This window comes from Neofelis nebulosa, chromosome 18 (assembly GCF_028018385.1).
Source record: "Neofelis nebulosa isolate mNeoNeb1 chromosome 18, mNeoNeb1.pri, whole genome shotgun sequence".
Classification (NCBI taxonomy): Eukaryota; Metazoa; Chordata; class Mammalia; order Carnivora; family Felidae; genus Neofelis; species Neofelis nebulosa.
Window position 1 is genome coordinate 33448681 of NC_080799.1, and position 25571 is coordinate 33474251.

General features: G+C 41.2%; 1 protein-coding gene and 1 long non-coding RNA gene across 12 annotated transcripts in view; one reads left to right on the top strand and one right to left on the bottom strand.

Annotated features, from left to right (window-relative positions):
* The window catches only part of MRTFB (myocardin related transcription factor B), a 199408-nt gene that overhangs the window by 40527 nt on the left and 133310 nt on the right, over nucleotides 1-25571 (bottom strand). For 10 of the 11 annotated variants that reach the window (XM_058709841.1, XM_058709848.1, XM_058709849.1 and 7 more), the window contains 5 exons: nucleotides 19308-19373; nucleotides 17221-17276; nucleotides 15935-16010; nucleotides 12140-12301; nucleotides 9973-10151 (listed from right to left, as the gene is read on the bottom strand). In XM_058709841.1, the coding sequence (XP_058565824.1) occupies nucleotides 9973-10151; nucleotides 12140-12301; nucleotides 15935-16010; nucleotides 17221-17276; nucleotides 19308-19373 (539 nt within the window). Of the gene's footprint in view, nucleotides 1-9972; nucleotides 10152-12139; nucleotides 12302-12723; nucleotides 12830-15934; nucleotides 16011-17220; nucleotides 17277-19307; nucleotides 19374-25571 lie in introns of those variants that run through there. The other variant, XM_058709850.1, reaches the window with a different exon arrangement.
* Nucleotides 12885-19688, top strand: LOC131500610 (uncharacterized). The gene is made up of 3 exons (XR_009256386.1): nucleotides 12885-12966; nucleotides 16158-16308; nucleotides 19108-19688. It is a non-coding gene; the product is annotated as an uncharacterized LOC131500610 (long non-coding RNA).

Sequence of the window (25571 nt, forward strand, 5' to 3'; positions counted from 1 at the left end):
TCCTTGCAGATAAATTCTACTAACCTGGCAAGCTGTTTTACCCCTCCAGCCCCACAATGACTAATGCGATTGCAGTGATGCATTTGACAGCTGTCAGTGTTGATAATCTGGAAAATAATCCAGTAGCATAATGTGCTATCAATTATAATATTTATGAAAATGTTTCTCCTGTATTTCTAAGACCTTGTCTAACTGACTTCAGCCTTGATTACGCATACTCTCATCTTACTAGCTCTTTTCAGTGTGACTCTGCTACCCAGAAAACCAGAGGCCCCCCCACCCCCCACCCCAGCATTAACACAAGAATGACCCAACTGAGATACAGTGATTATTCACATTACCTTATCTGATGATAAATTCCGGTTAAAATGGGAGAAACGTCTAAACTCTTCTTTACATTTGCCAGTCTTTGTTATGTGCCTTAGAAATGACCCCTTAAATAACCTTACATCCTAGCTAGACGTTAGGATCCTAGTGACTAGAGTTACCCAAAAATCGAGGTATCAGTACTTCTGAAACGACAGTATTCCAAAAAAGATGAAAACAATATACAAGCCATAAAGGACACCACACTTATGTTACCCCATCATAAAGCAAGCAGTATGTTAAAATCTTAAAAGAATACTTCAAATGTTTAAATTTCCACTGACACCTAAGGTCACCTTTTGTACTTTCAAAATTTAATCTCAAATGATCCGGAGTCTTTTCTCCAAGGAAACAAAAGAGCGGCAAGCTTTGCTCTGTTTTCTTCGATCTGAGTACTGTTCCCAAGCTACAGGTCTCACGACCGCCAATTCTTCAACTGTCATCATGACACCGTGACAGACAATGTCAGGAAAACACTGCTGTCTAATGAGGGATATTTAGGCTTTAAACAAAACCGAAAAAGAGAGCACTCTGAATCTTCAAGACTGACTTTTCTCTTCTTAGAAATTGCTAAGGGTAAGTTCTGCTACCAAAGAAAAAAATAAGTCAAGGTAAATGTTTAAGCTGATTAAAATTTTATAATGTATCAGGTGTCTGCACTGGTTCCTTCTGAAAAGATGATACACTTGTCAAGGACCAATCACTGTTCTCTGGTAAGTTCCTTTTTTATTAGATTTCTTTATGCAATCCAGAGGGGCAGAAACTAGATATTTAAAAACAAAGTTTTTTTGGACTGGAGATTTTAAGTCTAAAATACATGTGTTTTTAATTTAGGATACAGCACAGATCTTAATTAAGATGGGAATATGCAAATAAGAAATTCAAAATGCAATTATTCTTTAAATATTGTTTCCATACTCTGATCCCCAGACAAATAAAACAAATGCTAGTCAATGAATGGGCTGAATACAAATCAAAAACACATGCTCTGTATATTTAATAGATGGATATTTAATGTAAATTCTAGTTTTGCTAAAATATATCACTTAGCACTGACCACTTTATGTAATACACAGTTACAAGTTAAGATATTTCATTTTTTAAGTTTTTATTTATTTGTTTTGACAGAAAGAGAGAGTGTGAACTGGGGAAGGGCAGAGAGAATCCCAAGAGGGTTCTGTGCTGTCAGCACAGAGCCCGACTTGGGGCTCAATCTCATGAACAGTGAGATCATGACATGAGCCAAAATTAAGAGTCGGACGCTTGCAGTGAGATCATGACATGGGCCAAAATTAAGAGTCGGACGCTTAACTGACTGAGCCACCCGGGTGCCCCAGGCCTTTTCTTTTTAGAACAAGGAGTTGAACATTAATATTTTGGCACAATATCTAGTGAACATTTGGTTGGTACATTTGACCTGGTTAGTAAAGAGGATCTGCGTGTATCCCTCATTTAAAAAATCTATTATTTAAAAAGATTGTGGTAAAATACATATAAGTTACCATTTAGGGGAACCTGGGTGGCTCAGTCGGTTAAGCTTCCAACTTCAGCCCCAGTAATGATCATGCAGTTTGTGAGTTCCAGCTCTGCATCGGACTCTGTGCTGACAGCTTGGAGCCTGGAGCCTGCTTTGGATTCTGTGTCTCTCTCTCTCTGCCCCTCTCCTGCTCGCACTCTCTCTCTCAAAAATGAACGTTAAAAAAAATTTTTTTTAAGTTACCATTTAAACCATCTGATGTATTAAAAAAATTTTTTTTAATGTTTATTTTTGAGAGAGAGAGAGCATGTGCAGGGGAGGGGCAGAGAGAGAGAGAGGGAGACACAGAATCTGACGCAGGCTCCAGGCTCCGAGCTGTCAGCACAGAGCCCGACGTGGGGCTCGAAGGCACAAACGGAGAGATCATTACTGGAGCTGAAGTCGGATGCCTAACTGACTGAGCCACCCAGGTGCCCCTAAAGCATTTTAAAGTGTCTATAGTCCTATGGCATTAAGTATATTCCCACTGTTCTGTAACCATCACTACCATCCACCTCCAGAAAAACGGAAACTCTCTTCCCATCGAACGACTCCCCATTCTCCCCTTCCACCAGCCTCTGACAACCACCATCTACTTAATGTCTATATGAATTTGCCTATTCTAGCTCTTAATAAAGTGGAATCATACAGCATTTTTCCTTTTGTGATCGGCTTATTTCGTTTAGCATAATGTCCTGAAGGTTCATCCATGTTATAGCGTGGGTCGCTCAGAATCTCCCTTCTCTTTTAAGCCTCAACAGCATTCTACTGCATATACACACTGCATTCATTTGTCAGTGGCCACAAGGGTTGCTTCTACCTTTGGCTATTGTCCACAATGCTATGAACACGGCTGTACAAATACCTGCTCAAGTCCCTGCTTTCAACCCTTTTAGGCATTTACCCAGAAATGGAATTTCTGGATCATACGGTAATTCTATTTTTAGCTTTTTGAGAGAACTGCCGTACCATTTTCTGTAGTGACTGTACCATTTCACAATCCCACCCAGAGGGCACAGGGATTCCAATTTCTCCACATCCTTACCGACGCCTGTTAATTTATCTTCTTTGGATAGCAGCCATTCTAGTGGTGCGAGGTGATAGCTCATGGTGGTTTTGATTTGCATTTCTCTAGTGATTGGTGATGTTGAGCATCTTTTCATGTGTTTATTCACCATTTGTTGATCATCTTTAGAGAAATCCCTATTCTGGTCCTTTGCACATTTTATTTTTTTAGTGTTTATTTTTAATTTTTTTTTTCAACGTTTTTTATTTATTTTTGGGACAGAGAGAGACAGAGCATGAACGGGGGAGGGACAGAGAGAGAGGGAGACACAGAATCGGAAACAGGCTCCAGGCTCCGAGCCATCAGCCCAGAGCCCGACGCGGGGCTCGAAGTCACGGACCGCGAGATCGTGACCTGGCTGAAGTCGGACGCTTAACCGACTGCGCCACCCAGGCGCCCCTGAGAGAGAGACAGAGTGCGAACAGGGGAAGGGCAGAGAAAGAGGGAGACACAGAATCCGAAGCAGGCTCCAGGCTCTGAGCTGTCAGCACAGAGCCCAACGCGGGGCTCAAACTCATGAAGCACGAGATCATGACCTGAGCTGAAGTCGGACGCTCAACCGACTGAGCCACCCAGGTGCCCCTGTATTTCTTAAGTAACACGAAGAACAGCTGTCATTATGCGTTATAACAGGGTGACACGGGACGATGTGCTGGAAAAGGATCTTAAGAAGAATCTCAAACCGATGGCATAATGAGAACAAAGTCATTACTTTAAATCCTGTGCAGGTCAGACAGATGCTGTCTTAATGACACCTGTAATACACGTAATGTAAGTAGCTCAGCGCCTGGCCCAAAAAAGTGCCCAGCAAATGTTGGCCATTCTTTTTTATCCTCATCTCAATTATATTTGATAAACCCTGACTGATTTATGAATACAGAGGAAAGGCCTATTCTGTAGAAAGTATACTTTCCTATTGGTCACAGGAGAACAGAGTTAGGAGCTGGGTTGGAACACAACTTCACAGTTAATGCTGGAAACCAGCTCCAAATCTAAGTCCTCTCGACATGTAAGTTACATACAATGAGATTGGAAGGGTAACAATAGAAATTACCACCAACATCTTTGATGCCCTAATTTAGGCCTTTATTGATAAGCATTTGTAATAAAAGTTAGTCTTGTTGTAATTATTTAATGTATGTGTACATGACCTTGCTCATTTTGTGAGCTTAAACCTAAGGTGTCTATATTATGTGGGAAAGGTCGTCTAGCTAAAAGTTGCTTGATACAATGGGAAAAAACGTACCAAGCTCCTCTAATCCCGTCTTCATGAAAGTACACAGAGGATCCGACCCACGAGGTTCCTTCTCAGCCCTACTTCCAATTCAGCACAGGAGTTGTCCCCGCAGCACAGACTTGGAAAATGTCAGGTCACACGTACAGTTAAGCATGTGGGTGCTTATAATAAACGATTAATTAAATGGCTTAAGAAATCGCTGAGGGAGTAAAGGTCTTCAGATTAAAAGCACCAGTGTAACAGCTCCTGGTGCTCACATGTAACTAGCTGTTCTTAATTTTCTACAGCTTTCCATTGTTCAAAAATTTCTTAGGCATAAAATAAATTGAGCTCCACCAATGTGTGATGTCTGCTCCATTAATGTTGTGGCAAGTTCCTTTCCATCTGTACTTTGATCGGAATTGAAAAGAAAAGAGAATCATCCAAGGAAGGGCAGTGCTAGTCTCTTACAGACCACACAGAATTACATATTTCAAAGAAGAATTTTTTTTGGTGGAATGTACATTTTGAAGGAGGGTATGCTGGATATTATGTGTTTTATTATTTTTGTTTTGTAAGGAATCTATCTTTTATCTGAATATTTTCCTGTAGGACTCAATCCTCTGGTATCTCTATGTTTTGAGAAAGAAGTTAGGAGACAACATGTCGTAACACATTTTGGAGTTAAGCAAGCCATAAAACAATATTAAGCCTAATTTCCTCTAAAGTAATTATCTGTAAATATAACTTTTAAAGAACCAGAAAGAAATTCCCTACACTGGCCCTGAGATTTATATTAGGCCAAATTAAAAAAAAAATTGAATAGGAAAATTAGAAAAATGTGTTTGAATCACGTGATTAAATGTGTAGCGCGAAGTGATGGCTAATTAACATATAAAAAACCCTGGTTCCGGCAAACAAGAAGAAAGCGAAATCTGTGACAGTTACCCTAAGTGGGGTCTATGGACTTTTGTTACCTGCCTGCTACAAGTACGGGAAGTCCCACAGAAATCTGGTGCTACCCTACTACTTTCACTGTGTTGTGTGTGCAAGAAGACTGGCCCACAATGATCTGGAAAACAAGCTATGTAAAAAACACATACTAGTCTTTCACTCCAGGCAATCTGAGGACCACTGGTCTATAGTAACAAAATTCACCATCCAAACTCCTGCCCTGAGTTTCCATTTTAAAGACTGAAAACTAAGACACCCAAGTTATAAGCATTCTATGTTGTTTTGTTGTCCTGTCTTTATACGGACTGTTTCCATAACAGGGAGGAGACTGACTTTGGGGAAGTACAGTGATAATTCTAAAGCAGGAAAAAAGAAATTACAGAGATAATCTCCCAAGTTTTTCATTCATTCATTCAAGCAATAAGCACTTGCCGTGTGCTGGACCCTGCATGTTCAGGATGACGTCACCAAGATAGAATGAGGGGACATCCCAGCCCTTTGGAAACTCGATGTCTAATGAGAAGCAGTGTTTTCAGGTACTTTTCCCTTGAGCTACAGATGCGAAAGTAATCATGTTTAGGGAAAAAATATATTTTATATATATATGAAGTGAGATGCCTGGACAAATTCATAAACCAACACTAGAGAACAGTGAAAACAATTAAAATACAAAATGTGCCAAAACAGACCCTAATTATCATTTCTAGATGACACAAAAATCCCGAAGACGTTATAGGCATCACAAAGTTGCCTGTGCAGTTGATTGAAAACCAAACCCCCCAAACCTACAACATACTTAGAATCCTCCTCAAGGATTATTTTTCTTCAACATCAGTAGAGCACAGTTAACAGGGAGATGCTTCTTTAATCGAGTGAATCAAGGTGTGATATTATAATGAGAATCTTTGTCAGAGTCTTTCCTTATAAATACTAACACACTTACTACAAGGGAATTTTATGAAGGACATGCCACGTAAGAAGGTCTCCAGGTATGTGGTGCAGAAATTATGTGACAGGTAAAGGTGCGGCAGGCCAGCCTGAGGTTCTAGGTTCTTCTACTTGGATGTCTATGCAGGCAGCATACCCCTCTCTGAAGTGGGGCTTCCGGTGCAGGCCGAGCCGACAGATAAAAAGCAGACTGTTAAGGGTCTGCACGTAGCAGGCAGAGCTGGGGCTGCAGCAACATCAGTGTTCTAAAAGCCAGTGTTTAAGTTCCCGACGACCCCAGGGCTTCATGTGTATTGCACTGGCAATAAACTGACCAGACTGATTCTTCAGGAAACACTGCTATTCCTTTTTTCCTTCAAGGAATTCAGGAATGTCAGCCCACTGGGCAGGACTCTCTCTGGTTAAAGGTTCTCACTTAGAAACTTAGCTGGAGACCAAGTTTCAAGAGCAAAGTAAAAGACTTAATACAAGCAATGCAGAGACAGGAAAACGCTAATCTCCTACAACACAGGGGGGCTGTCATGAGGCCATCACCAGGCAGATGGCTGACAGGACAAAAATTCCATGTCACTAAAGCCAAGCCCACTCTGATAGCTGTCTGATATCCTGACCTAAGCAGAGAACAACCAAGATGGGTAAGTAGAACTGTTTTTTAATGGTATTGACTTGCATACCTGACATTCTTTTTAGCCCTATTTTTAAAGCTCAAACCCAGGGCGCAGCAAATATGTGAGAATACAGTAGGGGCTGGGCTCCCTTGGTCTCCCTGTCTGCCTGCTCAGACCTCAGGCCGTGGGTCTGGTCGCTGACCCCACCTCCTTCCAGACCAGGCTCTAGCCAAGCAGAGAGGCCAGTGACTCTCACCCTGAAACTCTGATAGGACAATCTGAACCCAGCTGCCCGCACTACCTCGGATGAATCCGAGCTGGAGAGGCTCTGCTCTCAAACAGAACACAAACACTGACTGCTTCTACAAGCCTGGCATCAGTCAGCGCTTGTGCTGAATTCAGTTCAACATTCACTGAGCGTGTCTTCTGTACCAGGCCCGGTGCTGGACGTTGCAGACGCACAGACACACCACACACAGACACATACACAGACAGACAGACACGCGCGCACACACACACACACACACACACACACACTAAAGTAGCTCTCGTCCCTCTCTGAGAGTCAAAGTCCCTCTCCTCAAGGGCTTACAGTTTAGTTGGAGTCATCGACACAATATGCAAATGCATGAATGTATTTCAGATCATGGTGATAAGGTCAGTAAGGAAAATCCTGCTGGAAGACCTAGTCCCTAACAAACAGACATTCAGGAATGAGAAGAAATGCTGAAAGAAAATACGCAAACATTTTTAATCACCAAATTTCCATACCCCTCTGAACCCACGTCTCCCCTGGTGTAAGGGTTAAGGCAGGTAATTGCTAAATTCCTTCCCAACTCAAAAATGCTATGATACTTGGCTTTAACAAGAACATTTTCTACTGAACTTAACCAGTTCCATTAAGTAGTTCAATAGCTCTGGCTTAAAGATAACTAAATAGCATTAAAATTTCAGTAAAGCAAAAAAAGGCTATAAGGAGATGAACAACTAACTTATGTGCAGCATAAGACTTCTTACATAACCAAACGAAACATGAACACCCATTGGAAAGTAAGAAATGGGAATTTCCAATGCAATTATTAAAAACTATTTGTTAGATTCCTTTGCATGCACTAGATTTTCAGTTCCCAAAACAATCTGACACATAATATGTGCTCAGTAAATATTTGTCGAACAAAGAAGTTCAATCTAACCCAAATCAAGAAGCCAGTTACAACACTGAACTCTCCAAACAGTGTGCGAGGTTTACAGTGAAGACATTACCTACCTGTGGTAAAGACACAATGACTGTGGGAACCGTATTACCTTCTTGGAAGGCAGTTGAAATGCCCATCTTTTACCTAAAAAGGTCCAAATCCATTTCAAAACCTGGTAACTATCCAAAGAAATAATCAGACAAGTGTCCAACAATGTATGCATAAAAAACTATGGAGGGGGCGCCCGGGTGGCTCAGTCGGTTGGGCGTCCGACTTTGGCTCAGGTCATGATCTCGCGGTCCGTGAGTTCGAGCCCCGCGTCGGGCTCTGCGCGGACAGCTCAGAGCCTGGAACCTGCTTTGGATTCTGTGTCTCCCTCTCTCTGCCCCTCCCCTGTTCGTGCTCTCTCTCTCAAAAATAAATAAACGTTAAAAAAAGAAAACCTTCTGTGCATCAAAGGACACTATCAGTAAAAGGTGAGGACCAACACAAAGAATGGGAGAAAATATTTGCTAATCATATATCTGATAAGGGGTTAATATACAAAAAACTCCCATAATTTAATAGCAGAAAAACAAATAATCTGATTAAAAATGGACAAAGGACTCAAACAGACATATCTCCAAAGATGACATACAAATGGCCAACAAACATATGAAAAGATGCTTAACAGCACAAGTCATTAGAGAAAGGCAAATCAAAACCACAGTGAGATACCACTTCATAACACTAGAATGGCTACTATCAAAAGAGCATAAACTAGTAAGTGTTGGTGAGGACGTGGAGAAACTGAAACCTGTGCATGCGGGAGTGTGAAACGGTACAACCGTTATGGAGAACGGCACGGAGGTTCCTTAATAAACTAAACATAGAATTACCATGTGGTCCATCAATCCCACTTTTGGGTATATGCCCCAAGGAACTGAAAGCAGGGTCTCAAAGAGATATTTCCAAACTCATGTACCTAGGGCCGTTATTCACAACAGCCAGAGATGGAAGTCAATGACTGCCGATGAGTAGATACACAGAGTATGGTATATATCCATACAATGGACTGTCGTTCAGCCTTAAAAATGAAGGAGATTCTGTCACATGCCACAACATCAACAAACCTTGAAGATATTACGTTAAGTGACATAAAAAGGCAAATACTGCATGATTCCATTTATATGAGGCATCTAAAGGAGTCAAATTCATACGTACGTATGTACATATTTACTTAAATTCCAGTACAGTTAACACACGTCATATTAGTTTCAGGTGTACAATATAATGATTCAACAATTCTATACATTACTCCGTGCTCATCATGGTAAGTGTACTCTTAACAGCCTTCACCTATTTCACCCATCCCCCACCCTAAAGGAGTCAGATTCTTAGAGACAGAAATGCAACGATGGGCGATCATCAGGGTCTGGAAGGAAGGGGGATGGGGCATTACTGTTTAATGGCCACAGTTTCAGTTTTGTAAGACAAAAAGTTCTGGGTATTTGTTGCACAACACAAGTGTACTTAACACTACTGAGCTGCAGATTTTAAAATGGTTAAGATGGCAAAAAAAAGGGGGGGGGAGGGTTATGTTTTATAGTGTGCGAATTATACCCCCAACAAAAGTTATGTGAAACATTTTATTTTTTTTAAAAAATTTTTTTTTTCAACGTTTTTTATTTATTTTTGGGACAGAGAGAGACAGAGCATGAATGGGGGAGGGGCAGAGAGAGAGGGAGACACAGAATCGGAAACAGGCTCCAGGCTCCGAGCCATCAGCCCAGAGCCCGACGCGGGGCTCGAACTCACGGACCGCGAGATCGTGACCTGGCTGAAGTCGGACGCTTAACCGACTGCGCCACCCAGGCGCCCCTGTGAAACATTTTAAAAAGCAAGTTACACAACCATTTGTAAAATAAAAGTGTGTGTATAGAACAGAAATGAAATGTAAGAATCTACTGAAAAATGTTAACAGTGTTTGTATTACGGGTGAAAAAGAAGTCTGTAGTTTCCCACACTTTCAGACTTTTCTTCTGGAGAAAATGTAATTAACTTGATATACAAAAAAACAGGGCGTGGTCTCTATTAAGGGGCAGAAACAAGAAAGCTGATACCTGGGTCGGAGTGCTTGTAGTCACGGGAGACGGCGATTCACTAACTTTTGCCTCAGTCGGGGAAGCGGCGGACCCCTGCGAGTCCTGGCTGGCTGGCTGGTCTGGAGACAGAGCATCACTGCTGTCTTCGTCAAATGAGAAATCGCCCTGAGTTTGAGGATAGTCCTCCTTCCCAACGCCTAAAGAAAGAAATGATTTTCAACTTAACTTGACCTTGGAACACCAAGCTTACAATGATAAAGAAGGAGAAACAATGTTTAGTACAAGAACTTAAGAAGCTGGTTTAAAAAAAAAAAATTGATGGGGCTCCTGGGTGGCTCAGTCGGTTGAGCGTCCGACTTCGGCTCAGGTCATGATCTCACTGCTCGGGAGTTCGAGCCCTGCACTGGGCTCTGTGCTCACAGCTCAGAGCCTGGCGCCTGCCTCGGATTCTGTGTTTCCCTCTCTCTCTGCCCTTCCCTGACTCATGCTCTTTCTCTCCCTCTCTCAAAAATAGACAGTAAAACATTAAAAAAAATCGAACATAATGTACTTCCCAGAGGAAGGACACACCAGTCACTACCTAAGATGAATACTTGGGGAAGAAAGTCAGATCAGATCAGTCTGAATCAGATCAAGCCTTTGGATCCAACTACCAGTTTCAGGAAATACAGAAGACAAAAAAAGTTTTTAATGACACTGGGAATGCTAATGCATTCAGTAAAATCCAGTATGTGGGCATGGCTAGAGAACAGAAGGCTTTTTCACCAACAAAGTAAGAAAAGTTAGAAGACCCACCCAGGAGATTAAGATTTAAGAGCTGTATCAGCAAAGACAAGGTGTGAACCTCTCTTGGACCCTGATGTGGAATACAACTGTTAAAAAACATTAAGAGGCATGGGAGAAAACGGAGCTATGGTTCGGTATCTGTGGATGAGTCCCATTTCATGGAGAGGCCCAGTTACGCTGATGCCTTGCCTTTTGGGGCCCATTTCTTTGGGATTGAATGGAATCATCATTGAACGTACTACTTAGAATTACTGACTACAAATTGCCTGAGATTTAAACCCATACTCATGCAAAATATGAAGTCCCCAGAGTAATGGAAACAAGACTAGTTTTTACAGCAGGATATTAACTTTTCAAAATTGCTTGCTGAACAAGCGGTATTATTATTATTATTTTTTCTGCTAAAACTTGTGCCAGAATATAAAGTATGCGTGGTGAGGAAACATTAGTAACTATGATAAGATCAGGATAAAATGGACAAATTTTACCATTCTTAATAAATACATCTGTCCTCATGTGCTACTTACGTTGTTGAACTAACACTGAACAAGATATTCATCTTTCCTAGAAGTACACAGAATTAAGTAATGAAAAATCTGTAAGGATCTTAAACAACACAACAGAAAATAAATAGTATAATGAGTAAGTTGAAGTAAGAAAACGTCAGAATGAGGGGCGCATGGGTGGCTCAGTCGGTTGAGTGTCCAACTTCAGCTCAGGTCATGATCTCATGGTCAGTGAGTTCAAGCCCACGTCGGGCTCTGTGCTGACAGCTCAGAGCCTGGAGCCCCTTGGGATTCTGTGTCTCCCTCTCTCTCTGCCCCTCCCCACCTGTGCTCTGTCTCTGCTGAAAATGAATAAACATTAAAAAAAAAAAAAAAAAGATGTCAGAATGAAATTGGAACTTAAGGACAGAAACCTCAGAAGTGACAAGAGGAACTTCTGTGTTAACTGGTAAGAGATGCTTCATCTACCTTATTACATAAAAAACAAACAAACAAAAAAATCCCAAGAATAACGGGAATTGGTGCAAGTATTAATCGATTTCTAATTCACCCAGAAAACAATACTCATGATCAGTGCTGGCTTTTTTATTTTAATGTTTTTTTTATTTTAAGAGAGCGAGAGAGAGCATGTGCACGAGAGGGGGAGGGGCAGAGAGAGAGGGGGGAAAGAGAGAGAGAGAGAATCCCAAGCCGACTCCACACCGACAGCACAGAGCCTGACGTGGGGTTCGATCTCATGAACCAGGAGATCATTACCTGAGCCAAAATCAAGAGTCGGACTCTTAAGTGACTGAGCCACCCAGGTGCCCCTGGTGCTGGCTTTTTAAATTAAATTTGTTTGAAACTTCCAAGTTTCTCTTTCTCCCAGAAATAATAAATTTTTAGAGTCTTGCCTATAATTGCTTCCTTAACACTGGAGTCTACAGGAAGGATGTTTTTCTCTACCAGCTCCATAGGACCAGGTCTTTGAGCAATCTTTTCATTCAGATCATCCGCTAGTCGAGCTCTTTTCAACTTCATCTGAGTAGCCTGCAGGGATGGTTCTGCAAATGTTTCTAAAAGAGGAAACATAGTTTTAACCATTACTTGAATTACTCGGTTCCATAACGTTACTTCTGGCCAACTGAATCTAATTTAATTTAAACTGGGTTAAACATATTTATGTGTTCTCAACACACTGATGGAAAGAGAAGTAGGCTGTTTAAGAATGCTGTAGTGTACACTGTATATTTTTAGTCCTGGATACTTTATACCGTCTATATAATGCCCTTAGACGCAAATTAACATGAACTCGAGCCAAAAATGTGGTACTGCTCTTGTTCGTTTATGGTGAGAGGATCACAGTCACATTTGTTAGGTATTGGGAGGTCTGGAGGATGAACACGAGGGATGTGGTCCATCCGTGGCCCAAGAAGTGTCCAGGTGTGATCTGGCTTCACTGCAAAGTCAACTGCGAGACGTGGCACTGTTCTCTTACTTAGTTAGGTCCTAAAGCTTCTCTGCAGGAGCCAAAGGAAGAGCCAGAATCAAATTCTTGGGTTGATCCTTGTGTGTCTCAGTCAATCATCCTCACTAAGAATCTGGGTTTATTTCTGGGTATATAACCTTGGAGCATTCAATTACATAGTCCTATGTCATAAAGATAGATGTCAATGGTCATAAAGAAGGCTCGGCTCATCTACTTGCAAACAGGAAGTTGTACAACAAATGCAAAAGTAACGTAAATATCCTAGCTCATTCATCTGGGTAACTGTGTCAATGACTTGGCTTCTGGTACCTCTCACTAACGTTTTATTACATTGTTATAAATAATGTTTAGAAGTGATTAAAAACATGGTGAGATGTTAACCCCAAATTCTGAGTTGACAGTTGCCTGCCAGTTAAATTATATAGCAGAAGGTCTTTTAATGAAAATCCCCATAAATAATCTCAGGATTAACTGATGTTCTCTTTTTAGTGGGTACAATGTCCTGGCTGAAGCCCAAAGCACACCAAAAGCCCACGGCCCGTGAATTACTCCCCAGCACATCCGAGTGCTTCTCCTTCCACCAGCTGAATTACATGCTTACCAAAACTCAACCTTGATGGTCCACAAAACAGTTCATATCATTTCATATCTGCTGTCAGCACATAATTTAACTACATCTTATAGGAAAATGATAAACTTCAAAAATAAGACTATTTCTTGGGAACCTAAGCTAAATCCTTTGGAATGATATGATAAAGGTGGGTTATTACAGAATAAGTCACTGTCAAATTAGGGCAATTAACAACTAAAATATTTGGGAAAAATTATAAAATCTAGGATTTTCCAACTCAGATTGCTTTTCAAGTGTCTTTATGTTTTTTCCACCCTAAATGGAAATTGTAGATGACGTCTGATAGCTGTGCTTCATGCAAGAAAGATGATGTGAACTCCATTCACTTCCCTAATGAGGGCCCTGGTCTTAAATCAGAGTATTGGTAATAAATGCACATTTCTGTAAGTGAAGATAACATGTGTGACCTCTCATTTTTAACATTTTCCTGTATAACCTTAGGCTGTGGCCCCCATCTTATTACATAAACCACTTCTAACCACACAGGAAGATGACAGGTAGAGAGAATGAGACCATGCAAATCACTCTTAGGGTGATTTTAAATGCTGTTGTTAAGATCTAGGTAGGACAGTCTTCTGCCTTTCTCCTTTCTCCCATCAACATTTCCATATCAGGAATATGTCTGGAATGAAAATATCCCGAAAGTAAATAATTAGACGCTGGGATTTTGGTATGTTTCTGTTTTTGGTCTTGTGATCTCCTCATCTCCACGATGCTGAGGTTAGATTTTAGCTGAACTTCAGAAAAATAATTTAGACTTTTGCCTGCCAAACATCCAATTCAATCAAAATTGGGGTAATGTTAAAATAAGTTGGGGGGTTTGAAGTTATTTTTTAAAATTACAAATGATATATACTCTTTCTTTAAAAATCCCAACTTGAGAACAGATACTAAAAAAACATCACTTACGGGACGCTCATGCACATAGTTGGGTTTTTAACCATTGGGTAATCTTTTCTTCTTCTTCTTCTTTTTTTAAAGCAAATATGATTCTTTTTGATAGTTAAATGTATTTGCTTTGGTTTTAATTATATTAATAAAGCCTGTTACAATTAGAAGGCAAGGTGAAACAGATAGCATTGTTCCTTCAAAAATGTCCTTTATAGGTCAAGGTATTTTTAGGTGCAGAAGGAGCCCCGTCCCCAGTTACTTACCACCACAATTGCTTCCTGAAGATTCACTTAACCCTGACATTTTTTGGTAGCTGTTTCTACCCTACCACTTGAGTTCTGGAAAAGCTTTTTTAGCCCAATGGACTTCTGAGAACACACTAAGAGTAGTGGAAGGCATATACCCGTCACTTCCCACCCCAGATATGGAGATAGTCACATAATCATAGATTCTTTGGATTAGAAGAGACCCTACTTGGGGATACAGATACCAACTTGCTACTTGGAATTTGTTTACAACATCCTACTGTGGTGTCATCCTGTGCTTCGTCCCCACCACAACAGCCTGTTTACTGCCATCGAGCCCTTTTCACAATCTGTAATTCATTTGTTTTGCCTGTTTATTATCTGTCCCTGCTACTAGATTGTAAACTTCATGAAAGCAGGCATCGATCTGGCTCATTTGCTGGGTCTCTGGGGTCTAGTTCACTGGCCAATGAATGACCACCTCAAATGAGCATAACCATATTGCTTCTGGAAGAGTTTTAAACATGTCTGACCTTCAGGATATTACTCCTTATGATGAGCGACAATCTAATACTTTATAATATCAACCTAATTCTAATACTAACTCTATCATTAGACCAGAGGAATAAGTATAATATTCCTACTTGAGAAGGGTCTCTGAATCTTTGTGAGAAATTTCCAGATTATTTCTGTATCATCTCAGGGTTTAACACACTCAAGACTATCACGGGGTCAAGCTCCTAGTCCTTGCTTAATAAATCAGTCTGAGGAACAAAACAATGAAAGAAAAGGTACTCAGGAGCTTATGCGGCGGGGGGGGGGGGGGGGGGGGATACTTTCAAGAATGCTCTGTCTTTAGACAGAAAAACATTCTGGTATGAGTCATGTGTCTCACTAGAGACAGAACAGAACTGTCCCTACCAGCTTCACAAGTGATGAAGCTAGACCACTGAGGAAATCCGGTGGGCTAAGTGGAGAGTATTTATATTAACGGTCAGATCAAGCTGGACTGTTGTGGGTACGTAATGACAAACAAAAGATGTTAGGTGTGGGCAGTGCACCAGGTAGATATAACAGGGTCCATCCAGATAGGTGAGAATCTAGGGTTACACTTGTGGCCACTGTACCCTTTATGACTTAATGGGAAAATATTCCTCACTGATGAAGAAATCCTCTGGACCAAAAATGTTTTTCCAGAACAGATGGTAGAGACATCTACAGCACCAGTTGGTGGGGCAGAGTCAGTTCATCAATTGGTTATTTGGAGAATCAAGCCTTCCCCATGTATCTAACATAACATTTTAGCTTTGGGTCTTCGTGTTGGCTATCCAATTTGGAGGATGTCAGCCTGTGGGGTAAAAAGTTATTAAGATGGGAATAAACAGCAATGGTGGAATTCTCACTTCTTTTCTTGAGAAAATGCAGCAAAATAAGCAGAAATAAACATTTTTACCTTCTAAAATGTGCATCCTGACAAGTTCAGAACGATCTGGTCGGCTCCGAATCTTATGCTTCAAAAAGTTTTCAGTCTTGAGAGAGAGAGAGAGAAAGAGAGAGAGAGAGAAAGAGAGAGAGAGAGAGAGAGAGAGAGAGAGAGAGAGAGAGAGAGAGAGAAGAGAGTGAGTCTTACTATAAATTGTTTATGACTTATTGTGGTTTTGCATTTTTCTCTGAAGGTACTCCATTTAAATAAATTGTATACTCTTCGGTCATGATTTTGAGAAGAAAAGAGTAGCAATTAGTACTTTGAAGAGCTATTATCCAATACATAATTTAAACTGCAGCCTTCAAAACTGCACAGGCACTTGAAATGCATGCTGGCATAAAGTAAGTACTTTACAGACTTTTATTTTAAAATTTGGAAAAGGCAAAAGGCTCATAATTTGCACAGACATAGGATTTTGATCATTTAAATATCTAATAGCTACACTTCAGGTCAAGTAAAAATCCACCTAAATAACAAATTTCTTTAAAATCCTAATGTGTTTTCACTGATGAATTCATATCCTTGATCATACTTTCTTACTCAGAAAGGTTCTCAACTGAAACAATAAGGCTTTCAAATGGGTTTTGTATTTTATAAGATTCTAAGAGATCATTATCGCCTTCTGGGAAAATTCCTATGGAATTTTTGGAACATGCTTATTTTCATATTGCATGATAGAAGTATTCCCTAAAGCAAAAAGAATGAATGTGCATAATGGTACTTTTAAACAAAAGTAATGAACATGAATTCGATGTGCAAATGGCACGGAAAACTCTCAAAGAATAGAGCGGAGTTGAAACACAGCAACTTCTTTAATTCAGCCAGAATCTCCTGCCCTTGGTCAAACGTACAGCTGACGCAGACCCAGTAAGGAAACCACCTAAAGATGTGTGGTTGTCGGGACACCACTTGGGCTGTCGGTCTGCTGGGGTAACAGGCGGCAGAAATACTCCATGGTTATTCTAAAACCTGTTGGTATGCCCCAGCACTGAAATGAAGAAATGCGATTTGTCCTTTATGTACAAAACCAGTTACTGGTTTTAAAAGAACAAAATTTGGACATCATGCTTTTTCTACAAACTTCCAAGATTCAACTACCCCAGAATATATAACTCTGGAAGCCACCTGTCCTGAAAATACACTGCATTTTCTCTATGGATATATTTAGGAGTAAGATTGCTACTTGCCCACAGGTACTTTAAAATACAAGAGAGAAGCAGAGAAGCAGAACCTCTGAAACTGAAATTTCTTACTCTGGCTCGTTCCAAGCTTTTTATCTGCTCATGGAATGCAGCTGGGCTCTTCAAAGCTGTGAGAAGAATAAGAACCATGTAGACAGACGAGTTAATATTTCAGCCAAACGTTAGGGTACATTATGTTGATGTTCCTTCTTAATCTTACTAGTTTGCATCTACAGTTCCATTTATTACTAGTTCCTTTAGGAGATCTGCAAAATTTGAAACCTTAGACGTTTCAGAATTAAAATCATATATTCACAAATAAAACAAGTGAACATTGAGGATAGAGTTGTACACATAATGACAATACAAGTACCAGGTCAGACTAGTTGGAGCCAACAGTTGGGCCAAATTACCATCACCAAGGGAACCGCGTGATGACTCCTTGATGGGTCTTTGCTCTGAGTGGCCATAAAAGATACCAGAAAAAGCCCAAATGTCCAGAGGAGGTTTAGCCTAGGAGTGGTCTAACCTTGAACACGAGGACATGCTACACTTTCTGTCTAGCAGAGCTGAGTTACCATTCACTGAGACCCCACAATGGACATAGTCCTTCGCCCTGTGGTCAATCACAGTTATATCGTGGCTGATTGTCACCACCTCGCAAGGTAGGTATCAGGCCAAGTACAGACGAAAGGCTCAAAGTGGTTACCCAAATTCTAGAAGCCATACAGCTAAATTGTGATCAAAGTGCAATCTAAGTCTAGCATTGTGAATTAGAAGGTGTCATGATCTTTCTATTGTACCACGGTGCAACTCACCCTAAAGACCTAATGATTCTTTAATATGTTAACTACTAGTACTTTAAATATTCCAGAATCCCAGAAGGAGGATAAGCAGTGTTTTACTAAAACATCATTTACTACAGTATTTCTATCAATTATCTTTGCAAAATCTTTTGTGTGTATGTCCACCTGTAAGAACTACAGGCAGTCAGACGCTGTGCATAGGATTTGGGCTAGGTTTACATGGGCCGTCACCTCTAAAACTTGACTCTCTGGGTAGGATTATTTTCAGCTCTGGTACCTGAAGCACTGCAAAGATTCCCAGGAGACAAGCCCATACAGGTTTCTGTCTAGGGAGCAGCTCCCAAAATCAGACTAGAGCTGGCTTGGCAGTGGTGTTTTAAATATCACTGATACTATTTAATTGATTGGTTCATCATTGGGAATGTGGTAGAGAAATCTGGCAGATCCTCAAACCACCTTTTGAGTCTATCATAATACTAGATTCAAAATATTTAGATACTCAATTAATAGTAGTCCAGAAAAGTTTTATTGGGAAAAAAGTCTACTGCAGAGAACTGTTCTCATAAGCCAAAAAAAGGTAGGGAAGCATAAATTCATTTTGTAATTTCTTCTTAGTCTTTTAAAGCCATATAAATTACTTCTTCGAGAGATCAATTTTTAGACAAATATCCATATAAATAATCATAACACCAAAGCAACCACTCTTCCACCTCTAAAACAGGAAATTACCTCCAAACTTGGTGAGCAAAGATAAGAAGGCAACAGGCGAATATTCTAGAATTAATCAACTCTAAAAAATGAAGGCCTGGAAATACCTCCAAATTATCTACTTGGGCAAGAAAGATTTTATTAATTATAAACAGAATGTGTATTAGTCCTGTAACCGAGATGCACTTAATTACAGACCAGACTGTACTGTATCAAGGATAATTAACTTGAATTAAATAAAGTAGAACAAGTTTTAAAATTAATTTTATCACGTTACTTTTGCAAGTCAAAGTAACACTGGACCTGTTAGGCAGAGAGGAGTCTGATGATTTCAAAACTAACACGAGGGCTCATGTTGGAAGTGAGAACTGATTTCAACCTAACTACCCCATTTTCAAGGTGTTCTTTGTGTAATACAGAATGAATTCAAGCCCATCTTTTACAGTGCATCTGGTTTTCAAAATGTTCTTTGAGAGGATTCTCTTAGGCTGGCAGCGCTGATGCCCGGTTTTCCGTATCAGCTCACGTGGACGCCGTATACTGACTACGTGGACACAACTGAAAGCAGAGTGCGGTCCAGGTTCTTCCCGGACGGGTGCGCTTTGTTACATCACACTGGAGGCGACAGTGACACTGAAATCTTACGTGGCATGATGCCCTGGTCCACCAGCTGTTCTCTCGTCCTCCTCTGTTGGAGCCTCAGCTGGAGCACTGTGAAAAGGAAAGATCACCACTGAGTTTATCGGCAACTGCAGGTGCCAACTAGCGGATCCCGGAGGAGATACAACTACGCTTTATTAAACCCCTTCTACTTCATAAGCGAGTGAGGATAATACCTGGCACCGTCCAACTTGTAAAAAGAAAACCGATTTGTAGTTTCTGCCAGTTTGGTGAGCTCGGAAGTTCCCTTGGCTTCTTTTTTGTTTAGTTAGTTCATAATCTTAATTTGATGAATATAGCTAAGTATTTGTTGTTTAAATACAATGACAACATACTCTGCAAATAAACAAAAATAGTTGGCTTATACCTAAGTTAAGACTTGGGAATAAAAAATTTTAACTTGTAGAAATAGAAATATGAGATTCCTTGACATTAATTGGGTTTTTTTTTTTTTAAAGCAACAAAAATTTATTTTAAGATTGACTTATTCGGAGAGATTTGCTCCATCTGGAACGAGTTTTAAATAGCTTTAATGAAGGCCAAGTATATAACAAAAATTAGACCTGTGAGGTATTACTAATGACCCAAAGGAAAATTTCTAAATTAAGAACTTAAAGTTCAATAATCTTTGCACAAACATCACACCATGTCTCACTCTACAAGTTCTAAAAAAAGCCAAAATCAATCGATATCTTATCTTTTTAATGAAGAGAAGAAAGCATAAATCATTAGAATTTGTAGAGAATGAAGTATACGTCACAAAATGTGAAAATCCAGTTTGCCACATTTAATAAAAAAAAGTTTCCCCTGTATTTCTCCAGCAGCTTCCTTTCCTAGCATCTATTTTTGTCTGGAAAACGAGCCGATCTTCACAAAAGAATTACGTGAAGTAACTCTGAAAAATACTTTCCTTGGTTTACCTTATGTTCAATTTTAAGTTTCTATTTTGATTTTTGTGGTTTCATCTATGGATGAAAACCAAGGTTAGGATTATTAAGGGTCTGAGTAAGGTTTGCCAATATGCTAAAAAAAAAATTACCTCTATGTACTTCTGGAAGAAAGAGACAGAATTTTCTAGCAAGGGGGTGATGGCTGGCCAGAGAGGCTAGCTCAGGCCAGTCACGCACCCAGGCTCAAACAATATGCAAATGATGGCTCCTAGTTGTAACGACCCCCTGAGATCCAAAGGCACAGGGCCCAGGGCCCTTATATCCTTTCCTTTTTGCTTGCCCTTGTGCTGGGTGCACAGCACAGTCCTAGAGACAGTTCCAAAACAGTCTAGACTGCAAAATGGCTTGTAAACACATTTTCTTATTCAATGCTAGATATGAATGTCATCCTTTACTAAATGCTGAAAAATTTTTTTTGCTTCTTTTGGGGGCCGTAGTGATCACAAAGCATCAATGACCTCCCATTTAGAACCGAAGCAACTGACCTAAGATTCTATCACATAAAGCCAAAGAAAAATTTGATGAGTCAAAAAAATACAGGCACATGTGTCTCCCAGTAAAATGGCTTGTGATACTTTGAATCAATTATGCTCTAACACAAAGATCGTTTCCCTGATAACTTACAGTTTCCTGAGGACAGTATGTTCCCACCAAGGTACTTCACTAGGAACAAAAACAGCCAAAGAGATGACCTATGAACAGGATAGCACCCAAACGGCTTCATCCTCTAACATTCTTCTGTGAATGCTAAAGCTAACACTTGTCTGAACTTGAGATGGTCATATTCAAGAGGCCGAATCCCAAGAAGAGGAATACTGAGGGGAGAAAAGGGTCAGAACCATCTCCAGTTCAAAGGCTGACACTTCTGGAACACGGTGGTCCATGTCTGCTGATGGATCTCTAGCAGTGGCAGCCTTCCTTTCTCACAAGGGGGTCCTCAAAGAAAGGTGTAAAATAGAAAGAGTAATGAAAACATCAACAGCCCCCTTCTTTGGTTTAAAACAAACAAGCAAAGCACCGTACTTGTGAGACATTGTGAGACACACGTATCAAACACGATACAGATCTTTAGGGTGCGTGGCATCTCGGGATGATGGACACATTTGCAACAGCTTCATCTGCAAACCACAGTGACGACAGTAAGCCACAGTAAGCCGTAAGCGTCTCCTGACTGCACGCGGGTCAGCGGCCCTCATGCACTTTGCTGGCAGCCCTGCCCGCCATCAGGTCTTTGACTAGACATCACATTCTCATGCTGACATGCAAAGTGCGTGTGCTACCAGGAGGGTACCACACAACGTGGACGCACGTCACCGACAGTGAAGACGAAGCAAACACCAAACACAAACCACGTGTGTTTCCCATCCAGGTTCCTACGTGGCAAAACAAAGCACCTTTCTTATGCCATACTGCTTGCAGGGAGGGGAATCATCTTGCCCATCGATTCCCTTCTCATTGCCTCTGTAACCTTCCCAAGAAGCAACATCATCGTGCTACAGCGCTACTCAAAGCAGGGGAGGCGGGCAGCCTTCGTCTCCTAAGAGCCGCGTACTGAGTGTCCGCTCGTGACTGCACGGAACACGTGTGGGATGCACGGCCAAGGGCGGCAGGAGCAGCAACGGCCAGGAATGGAGGGTGTGTGTCGAAGCAAGGACGTGAGGAAGAACATGAATGGAAGAGGCAGAGGTACAGATGACAGTCAGGGTGTAAGCCTGATGACCCAGTCTGGCTTAGTTTTCACCTCTAACAGGAGGGGGGCGGCCCTGGACACACTGCACCGACTGTCAGGCACAACGCCCCGTGGAGAGCCTCGGGTATGTTGCCACTTTGGGTCAGTGTTAAAACACAATTACGGTATTTGCCCACATTAAATATAACCAGTCACTCACAACCCGATGGAAGCTCTTCTGAGAATTTATAAAAAGTACAAATAGGTACAGGCTCATGATTCTGGGAAACAGCAAACCTCCTTTGGGTACTTCCCACTCAGCCCGTCAGTAAAAAAGTTCACGTATCATAAGCGACAACCAGTCCGCACCCCAAAGGCAGAACGTCCAGCCCAGGAGAGGCGAGGATGGAATGATGCCCACAGTGTGGCTGTCCCACGGCACTGGAAAACCGGAGCTGGCAGAACCGGAAGCTGAGCCAGGGCAGCAAAGGCGCGAGGGGTCCTGAAGACAGAGGACCTGACTCTGTTAGTAATCAGAGCGCCACTTGTGGTTGTGGGATCAAGATGCTTTCTCGACTTTCTCTGGGGCCCTTATGAATCCGGCCCGGAGACCATTTTCCTCCCTTGTAGGCTCCACACTCGTGCTCCCGTGGACACAGGGAAGACCCGGCCCGCTGACCTCTGCCAGGCCTGCTGCACGGTTGTCGTTCTTAAGACAAAGGAGTAAACTGCTATCCCGGCTGATCTCTGGAAAAGTGACACACTCTGCGTGTCGGTAAGACTGCACTTCTGTAGCCACGAAGGCAAGACTAGAGGCTGGTCCGGCAGGTGCTTTCTTGGGGTGGCGGCGGGTGGCCGAACAGTTGCCTAAGAAGCCAACGTCCCGGACAATGGCCTTGCGTCTGAAAAATGAACCTCAGAGTGTCCTCCCTGGTGCCGAGATGGGCGGATCAACTGAGCTACTGGGCTGACACCACAGGCTCCATCCTATTAGGAGATTAACTAAAACTGAGGGTTCTCCATGGCCACTTTGCAAATACTACACGCAAGAGAAGAAAACATGTAAATCTAGAGAATTCTGAGGGAGAAAAAACCATAGTTCCAAACAGTCAGCGAGCGGCTACATCGTTTCAGAAAACAAAGGACACGGTAATAACAGAGCAAAGAGAATTCACGTTACCATTGCTCTTATTTGAACATTTTCAAAGAATGCCTTTGTCTTTGAAAAATGTAGAAATGAAAACAATCCAACACATGATCCTGATAAGTCCTTCAGTTTAAAATTGTTGAGTTTAAACTCATTTGATTTTCTCAACAACGGGGGGGGGGGGTTAGATATAAAAGATACGTATCTCATTACACAGCTAGCACTGTACTCTCTGTGTAAAAGCAAATACCTCAAGTTGAGAATTCTACAACAGCTCTGTTTCCTGATGACAAGACTCACAAGAGGTGCTCAAAGGACCTCCATCAACAAAGGGAGAGGAAGTGACAGAGCCATTTGCATACTGTATGTGGCACATCTTTCTTAATTAGCCAAGTCCAAGTCTTTTATTTTTTATTAGAAGAAAAACTTTTCATCTAAGAGTCAGATATGTTCATTACACAGGCTAAGGAAATATACCAAAGGAGGAGGAAGAAACTAAGCAGCAAAATCCCTGAGTATATCACCCACAGACACACAACTACTGCAACCATATTGGGGTATTTCCTCTGTCTCTTATCTAGGCCTAAGTTTGGACCCTCTGCTTCCACACATCATACCGTACATGTAATGAAAAACACTCTTATTTTAATGACTACACATTCTTCGGCGCGCACACTCCATGGTCTACTAAATATCTGCCTGTCATTTAGCACGGGGGTCGTTCCCAATTTATGCAACTATATACAATGATGCTATGGTGGAATTTTTGTGTATAAAGTTTGTTCCTTACTTCCAGGTATTTCCCTAATTCCTAGAAGGAGTAATACCTCTAGTGGTCCATAGAAGGTATGGCCGTGAAGTAGTGAGATGCATTTCTTCGGGGGCAAACCAGCATCTTTGGAAATTATAGCAGATGGGGGAGGGCGTGAATACAGACTACTTTACATCTACTTCATGTAGAGAAAAAAAATTCTTAATTATTGAATTTTCCCAAGGTGGACAGGTCTTAATACTTTTTAAGGCTAACCTTCAGGGCTTACTCTTATATTTCAGCAGAGAGGAAAAAGCACAAGCAATTTAAAAAATTCTATTTTGTGCTATTCTTTACTCCAACAGATGAAAACAATAAATGTGTCAAGGGAAGTGCTGGAGGCTTGTTCTTTTTTTTTTTTTTTAAAGAAATGTAAAACTTGGATTTTTAAGCACCGTTCCAAAAAATGAAAGGGAGCTTATTCAATTTTAAAGAGGAAATGTCTCTGTTATACGGCATCACAGATACTCTACACACTGAAGAGTATTTTCTTTTAGTTCCTTTCCCCTGCTTTTTGTTAAATGGATTAAAATGCTTTTGGAACAAAATTTCCAGGTTAGTTTCTAATAGAAAAAAAAAAAAAGAAACATAATATGCAATAATGTCGTTCACGTAATACTTACACCCCACTTCAAAATTTTCAGCCGCTTTATGAACCAAGGCGATTTGTCTGTTCTCTTTTTTTTCTGTAAGTAGAACGTTTGAAGTGCTTGTATAATATGACATAAAGTGCTTTTTCACTCTAAAGGAAAAAAGCCCCATATTATGCAGCATTTTAATAACATACGACAGTTGAGCATGAACTGGATAAGCCAGAGCAACGTGCAGTTTTGGCGCAAAGGGCTTGCGAGGGGACATCTGAGGACTGTATACTACAAAAACAGGGCAGAAATGACCCTTTCTGGGAAGCGGTGTGGCAGTGGGCCATGATCTTGGAAATTCTCAATAAATAGCCAGTTTCACTTATGGGGTACAAAGGAGGGTGGGACAAGAAGGGGAGGGGACATAAGCAGCTGTCGGTGCGTCAGAGAACCTGACTGCGGGACATCGGGCAGGATAAACCGCAGAATCACAGGGAATGAAAACCCAAAATCCTGAGCAGTCAAGGGAAGGCCGGCTAACCAGAGGCCAAAGCAAAGATGGAAAACCAAAGAATACTCTGGAATTGATGATGTATCGACTCTGAAGTCAATACCAGGCAAATACCAGTCAAAACCAGGCCCTGGTTTCAGTTTTTCAATTTAATTTTATTTTTTCAAACAGATGTTTGAGTAAAGGGAATAAAGTGATTGGGGTTTGGCAAAAATCTATTACGGACCGTTTAAACTACATTAACTTAGGGGCCTGGGGTGCCTGGGTGGCTCAGTCTGTTAGGCGTCCAACTACGGCTCAGGTCATGACCTCACAGTTGGCGGCTCTGAGCTCTGCGTTGGGCACACTGCTGTCAGCAGCCCACTTTGTATCCTCAGGGTCCCTCTCTCTCTGCCCTTCCCCCACTAGCACTCTCTCTCAAAAATAAGTTAACATTTAAAATAAATTAGGGGCCCGATGCCATGAAAACAAGACAATGTTATCATCATAACATCTTTTCAACAGATATGGGAGGGAGTGACGGGCCCCTAAGTCACATCTTAGGACAGTGAAGCCTGAGGGCCCCATTCAGTCCTGGATG